Source organism: Amphibalanus amphitrite, unplaced genomic scaffold, assembly GCF_019059575.1.
Source record: "Amphibalanus amphitrite isolate SeventyFive unplaced genomic scaffold, NRLGWU_Aamphi_draft 000711F_arrow, whole genome shotgun sequence".
NCBI classification, from domain to species: domain Eukaryota; kingdom Metazoa; phylum Arthropoda; class Thecostraca; order Balanomorpha; family Balanidae; genus Amphibalanus; species Amphibalanus amphitrite.
The window spans coordinates 296367-303839 of NW_024882205.1; the positions used below are offsets into that span (position 1 = coordinate 296367).

Consider the following 7473-nt stretch of genomic DNA (forward strand, 5'->3'; position numbering starts at 1 on the left):
TGCCCTGAAATGGTCCGATCGTTGCGCAGCTGGCTTCCTCCGCTGGCTCCGCTGTCCTCATTGTGTTGCGTTTCTGTGGCCTTGAAGGTGGTTGGCTCCTGAGTCGTTTTACAGGAAGAGGCCCTGAGGGGCAAGATAAATTTTTACGGTTTGTGACACTTTTTTGGTCAAGATGTCTTCTCCAAGTGCAGGAAAGAAGAGGATGGACACTGATGTCATTAAATTGTATCCTTTATCGCATGGTTTTGCATCGAAAAGTTGTGATGTCTTTGTTTGACGGTGCTCACCGATGCCCTTTGCATTTTCCCAACATAACATTTTGATATTTTGCAATATGTAGCTTATATCAATGCATTCTGAGGTTATGTTAAAGGAAATAGTTCACTTTTGACATGGGGTTTTGAACTGGAATAGCAGTTTTGTTGCTTGCGCTGAGACTAGCACAAATCAGAAGCTTTTACGGCCCAACGATCACCCTAGACGAAGATATTACATTTTTCGTTCCGAAAAGAGTGCCTTGCAGAGGAATGCGTGCCTTGCTGAGGAATGCAGTCACGTCATCGTCAGCCAATCAGAATGCTGCTTACAGCCGATGGGTTTGTCCTACGCAATATGATTGGTCAACGCGTAATAAGCTTCCGCGTCAAACATTATTTTATATAGAATATAGTTCTTCTGATACTAAAATGTAGAAAATAATCCTTTTTACAAAAACGTTTTGTTTTATTTTCTGATCATTTTGAGCATAAAAAAACATAAATCCATAGCAAAATACTAATTTCAGGAAAGTGAACTATTTCCTTTAAAGAAAAATACAGCATTGACAGCCACCAGCTCAAAATAAATTATTGCTTTCTTACAAAAGACCTGAATTTTGACCTACTTTCATTTTTATCTCATTTGTTCTATATTTTCAGTATATTGTGTGATTGTTGAACTATGCCTATAACATCTAAGCACCTATCAGTATCCTTTCTATTTCTGTTGAACTTCACAAGTGCTTGATGCCACAGAAAAATTCATCAAAATGTGATCTGCGACCTTCAATTTTCGTTTTCCCAATGCTTGAGAATGTTGCCCACTGTAATTCATTGCTTAAAATGTAACATTTTATGTGGTCAACATAAATTATTGATATACCAAGGAATTTTCTATGGCCCAACTTGAGTTTCACAAAAGCTACCAATACAAATACATTTTTCACATGGGTGCACTTCATTTTTCAATTAAATTCACCCAACTAAAACATAGGCCTATAAACCAGTCTAAACTTTTAGGAAGTCTCATTTTTTCCTCTTAGAAAATCATGAATTTTGAAACATTTTTCATAATATTTTGAGAAATATGTAAGAAATGAAACAGACATGCAGGCTGCTTGATTTCATTAAATCACACAATGAAAACTGGTTCTTGAATCTTGACATAAGCACACACAAATTCACCCTTTTATGCATCCAAAGGCCCTGCATACCTTGCCTAGATCCAATCAGGATTAAATGGAGAAGGTTGGCAGGAAGTGACACTAGGTTATCAGGCATATTCAATATAAATGTTGATTCTTTCATTCTATGATAGCTCATCAAGAGAAGGTTCCATATGCTTGGAGCATTTAGGCAGGGTGTGGTCACAGCACTTCATCTGTCAAGTTCATATTCATTGTCATTATCAGCTCTGCCTGAGTAGCTTTGTTGGAAACTGGCTGCCACAGTTATCCTATGGCAACCACCTGAATATACTACAAGTTAGCTGGCTCACATTGGTGAGAATTGACAGGCATGCTTTGAAGTTTGGCAAATCCCTGCCATTTTCTCTTTTATTGACCTGTTAGACATTGCAGCCCTGAGCAGATGAAATAAACAAGAATGCACCATAAACAATTTAAACTTCTTTCATTGACATTTCAATGAAGATTGTTCTTGCTAGAACATTATTGCTTACATAATCTTTTTTGGCCTGGAGCTTTGATGATGATTGCTTTGATGATAAATATAGGTACAATATTTTCCATCAGGTTTCTTAGCATGATGGAAGAACAGTCCAGCGAGTTGCAGGCTGGAGTAGAACAAACATTTTTTTTGCCTGTATCGAGGGGGGGGGGGCGAACGGACCCCCTCGGTTTCTCGCGAATAACTCGCGTAAAAAGCGGCCGATCGCGACGAAACTTCCAATACCCTCGCGTTAATCAATTTTACACCTACCCTAAAAATTTCATGACCCTGACCCAAATGACCTTTGTGACCTGTGACTTATTTCTCAAGACTATGTTTGGCCGGAAACGCAATTCGGCGTATGTCGGCTCGCATTAGCCGCGTGTTTGCAGTCTTTTCGTGGTTTCAAGCGTTCAAACGTGTGATATGATGCTGGTCCCATGCATAAGGCCTGGTGCCAAGGTCATCTGAAGGTCAGGTCAGGTCATTGACCTTTGATGACCTCGGCTCTCTTTTTTTGAGTTTATATGTTTCCGGGCTGGTTTCTGGAGCTGAATTCGAATTTAGCAACCATTTTAACATTTACGAAGTAGTTTTGGTGCCTTCGTACGTAACATGTTACCCCGCGCTGGGCCGGTGCTCTGAGATTCCGTGCCGGGCCGGGGGAGGGGGGTGTCTGAACACCCCCCCCCTTCTAACTCGGCTCCTGGGCCACGTTGCGACACGCGGTAAGCGGCAATCGAAAGAACGTCCAAAATAAGGACGAAAACACTTCGGTCATTTTTTAGCTCAGGTCGAAGGTCAGGTCACCAGAGGTCACCAAAGGTAAAATGTTGACTATTTCAACATTTTGGAAACTGCCGACGGCTATCTCGGGAACCCATAGAGCTACAGCGCCGCGGAAAAGCGCATTCGATAGCCCTTTTACAGACCTTTCTGAATAATGTTCTCAGATTTGACCTCAGGTCAACGGTTTAGCCTCCAGAGGGCAAAAACTCCAAAAATAGCCGTTTTTATGAAAAAACGTTTTTCGGCAATAACTTTTGACTCAAAAGAGTCATGACATTACTTTTGCCAGCATCGTGTTCCTCTCGTCGAGACGCGTCGAATGAACTATAATTTGACCTTAAAAGGTCAGTTTGAAAATTTGACCTCAGGTCAAGGTCATGACCTGACCGGAAAAGGTCATGTTGCATATCAGTCGATCCGCAACGTCGAGCCAATACATCTAAGGCGTTTTCAGTGCTCTAGCACGCCTCTATCAGCAGTTATTAGCGAAAAACTGTTAGATTCTGTTCGTGACCTGAGATGACCTCGGGGACATAACGAGGGGTCACAGTTGCCAGTTTTCGGTTCAGTGTGTCAATCTTACCTACATCTCGATGTTAAGAGTGTCTAGAATAGCGTTCGTGCAAAACAGACGCTTTTCAATTTTCTCCCATTGAATTTATAATGGAGAGGCCGCAAAATTGACCTGACCTTAGGTCACTGATATCGAAATTCCGAGATATACATTTCATAGATAATGTTGCTCATATCAATCGCGGAAAGTTTCAAAGCAATCAATTAATCGGTGTAGCTATGACGAGCATTCTTATTTTTTCCGAGGTGAGGTCACTTGGCGTGACCTGGTGACCTGACCTAAGGCGACCTGGGTCTGAAATTTTCACAACATGTGCGGAAAAGATGTACGAACAGGTGTGCCAAAAACGGAGGCGCTGAGAATTCTGCGAAAAACCGCAGGGGGGGGGGGGTGTTCAAACACAGGCCCGGCGTGGGCTACTGCTGTCAGAGGCGGTTGACACGTACTACGAATTATTGATGTCAGTTACAGAAAATCGAAATACTGATACCAAACCAAATACCAACCAACACCGTGGGGAAATACCGAAACCAAACCAACTTGAGAACATGAGGGAAATACCGACTTTTTACCAATTCCTTAGCCTCTTATACATTAATGAGGGTTCATGATACCAACAACATACCAAACTTATTAGGATTGAAATACCAAATACCAAATTGGTATCGGTTTGGTATCGGTTTACCAAAAAGTTGGTATCCGATTGACATCTCTACTACGAATACCCGTCAGGACCCCTACTGGATGACCTGACCTGACCCGACCTGACCTGACCTGACCCGACCTGGCCTAAATGCATGAAGACATCATCTAAGATCAAAACTAACATGATATTCGTGATCAGCACCCCGAAAACCTCCTAGCAGCCACACTACGACGTTCCAACAGGTACGGATTTTCCCGACTTTTGGGTCATTGACCTGACCTGGTAGGTCAACCAATGACCTAGGACCTTAAAATTGGGTATCATCGGTTTCCTCTCGTCATGGGTAACACCTTTATATTTTCCGCGAAGCTCTAGCTCGATCAGGGCCAATCGATAAGGGGGGGGGCGATCCAACGGACCTCCCCCCCCTTATACGTTCGCGGCTGGCAAAACACCAATACGGGCGAGGGTTAATGGCTAATGATTGGGGACTGGCAATGGCTATCCGAAGCTAAAATCCTGATGGAACTGGTGGTTGCCTCTGTGATTTGGTGCCACACACTGTCCTTTACTACTCTATGAATTTAGTAACACTTCTGATCTATGTTTATGTGGCTGGAAGCTGCTTGTTGTATGAGGGGCTAGCAAACTTCCTTAACTGCACCTATCTCAGAATTGAGAGCAAGCATGAAGTCACAATCATGGGAGGCTTGAATGAATTCTCAGTGAAGTTCTATGGACCTAAGAACAGTGAGTACTGACCAACAAGCACATAACGCTGGGCTACTGAGCAGAAACTGCTACTGGCCCTGTCACTGATGGTCTTATTCAATTCAATGCTAAAATCAGTTTGAAAGTAAGATAGCTGACAATCTGTCTTAGCTCCAGAGATGGTAGCTGTGCTGGTATTCAGGGTAAAGAACAACGTGCATTTTCCATTTCACCAGAAAGCTGGTGGTCATTTCAGGCATAAAGCTCTTCCGTATTTTTTTATTATTGCTTTTCCCTACCATTGGGGCCCGCGATGATCCTTCACTATAAGGAGGAACATTTCGATGCCAGCATGTCCTCGTCAGCATTGCAATATCGTACAGCAGCCTTGGTGATCTGGTGTGCTCTGTGATATCGTCCGTATGTCTCCGTAACACCACATCTGCCGTAACCTCCGCTCCCGCCCGGCAGCTCCGTACGAGGGCGGCGTCTGGAGAGTGCGGGTCCACCTGCCCGAGCACTACCCGTTCAAATCGCCCAGCATCGGCTTCATGAACAAGGTGTACCACCCCAACATTGACGAGATGTCCGGCACCGTGTGTCTGGACGTCATCAACCAGGCCTGGACGGCACTCTACGGTGAGCGCGATGTAGATCTACCTGACGTTAGTTGCTACTAGAGTATTTATGCTAGTTGCTTGTGTGAACTCGCAGATGAGTGCGCTGGAAAGTTCGCCTGGAATTGATTCTCCAGGTAACATTTAATCTATAAATTAGTACTTATTGTTTCTTTCCCTTCGCGGTCTATTTTTCAGATTTGTCCAACATCTTCGAGTCTTTCCTGCCACAGCTGCTGACCTACCCGAATCCGATCGATCCGCTCAACGGAGACGCGGCAGCCATGTACATGCACAAACCTGAAGAGTACAAGAAAAAAGTCATGGGTGAGTCCATGAGTTCGTACTTCTCAGTTTTCCGCTCGGGATTGAATGGCTATTCTTTCGGCCTGTTGAATTGGTTAAAATACCTATATCGGTTCATCGAATATAAATCACTAGAAGAAACCGCATCGAGTAGCGCTTGCCTAATGCATGGTGCGATTATTACGTTTGTTGTTCAGTTCAGGCGGAAATGAATCCCGACATTGATCTCATACTTCGTCACATCAGCCTCTTCCATCCCACCCCTCCCCGCCGGAACAGAGACCGTATTTCACCTCTCCCCTCCCCCCCCGTCGGCCGGCAGAGTATGTGCGCCGCTACGCTACCGAGGAGGCGCTGGCGCCCATCGAGGCCGACGGCGCCGACGCGGCCTCTTCCAGCGACGCCAGCGAGTCGTCCATGTCCGACTTCTCCGAGGACGAGGCACGCGACATGGAGCTATAGCCCGCCGACCGTCCGCGCGCCGGGTCCGCCGGCTCCGGCCCGAGGCCCCGCTCCGGATCCAGTGCTGGTGGTCACGACTCTAACGCCAGCCCCGGCCGCGACTTTGATGCTGTGCCGGGCTCCAGTCCGGGCCACGACCCAGGTGGTGTCTCGGGCTCCGTTCACTGCGCTGTGATGCGCGATGACCGTGAGCCTGAGCTTGGTGTGTCCGGTGTGACCGGGTCTGGAGCTGGTCCATCCAGTGCTGGGTCTGAAGCTGGCCTGTCCGCTACAGCCGAGCATGAATGTGGTCTGGCCATCACATCCGAGTCTAGCCCTAGTGCCGAACCTGAAACTGATCTACCAGACACAGTCGGACCCGGAGTCGGCCCATCCAGTGTCACCAGACCTGGCGTTGGTCTGCGCGACTCCAACGGACGCGGACCGAGCCGGGCCGGACCGGCGCGCGGTCCCGGTGCCCGCCCTACCTATGGGACGGAGGGCGGTGCCATGTCCAGTCGGGCGTCCCCGTCCCCAGTGAGGGAGAACACAGCGGCGGCTCGCCGGGCGCCGCCACACCCCTGAACACTGACAGAGAAACGCGCGTGGCGTATTTTTACCGTATATAGATGTGTGCGTATGTGTCGCGTGGTGAGCTGCCGGGCGGCCGGGGCGAGTGTGGCCGCTCGGGCCGCTCCAGGGACCGGCACCGGTCACTCTGCTTGCCGTGTTTGTTACGTTTTAGTCGGCGGGACGGCGGGAGGACCGCCGGCGACCGCTGCGGTCCGCGATCTCTTCTCAGCACTACCTTACATTGCTGTAGCGCCGCGCCGCCCCGCCGCCGTCGATAATTTTACGCTGCCGACCGCGCCCGCGAGAGTCATAGGTCTGTGTGAAATCGATAAGTATATCGTGTGTTGATGAGTTTTATTGAATATTTTAGTTCGTTTGTTTGACTTACTCGCCACGCAAAAAGAGATGTGGCGACTGGCGAATGCACCCGCTTGTTTCATTCGGTAGCTTTGTGTTGTGCACGCTATCCCCGTTAATCACTATATGTTCTCTCTTGTGTTTCACTATGGCCGGGATGCGCGAAATGTCTGCTACTGTCGGTTTGCTTCGTCGGTAGCCGGGTTTTACGTTCGGTTTAGTCGACTGGTTATGAGCGATGCGGTGTTGTCCATTGCTGGTGAGCCGCCCTGCGAGCAGATACCAGCGCTCGCCGTGGGCCCGCTTGAAACTAGGAGTTGTCGCTTTCACCAGTAGCTGGCAGTGGTACTGGCTGCTCCTGTCTCCCGTGTACTGTACATAGTGGTTTAGTGATGTGTCAATAATTAGTAGGGCTCCCTGCTGCCCCGAGTGTCGAGCGCAGCGGTGTGTAGGTGTGGCTCGATGGCAGCCGGGCTGCTGAAGGAGAGAGAGGAGAGGAGTGAGGGACAGAGGAGAGGAGTACGGTGGATA

General features: G+C 47.7%; 1 protein-coding gene across 1 annotated transcript; it reads left to right on the forward strand.

The window, feature by feature from the left end:
* The first annotated feature begins 47 nt into the window (after nucleotides 1-47).
* On the forward strand, nucleotides 48-7364 carry LOC122365014 (ubiquitin-conjugating enzyme E2 H-like). Its single transcript, XM_043335886.1, has 5 exons — nucleotides 48-225; nucleotides 4611-4687; nucleotides 5120-5287; nucleotides 5464-5592; nucleotides 5894-7364. The coding sequence occupies exons 1-5, from the start codon at nucleotides 173-175 to the stop codon at nucleotides 6031-6033; spliced, it is 567 nt and encodes a 188-aa protein (XP_043191821.1). The 5' UTR covers nucleotides 48-172; the 3' UTR covers nucleotides 6034-7364.
* The last annotated feature ends 109 nt before the right edge of the window (nucleotides 7365-7473 follow it).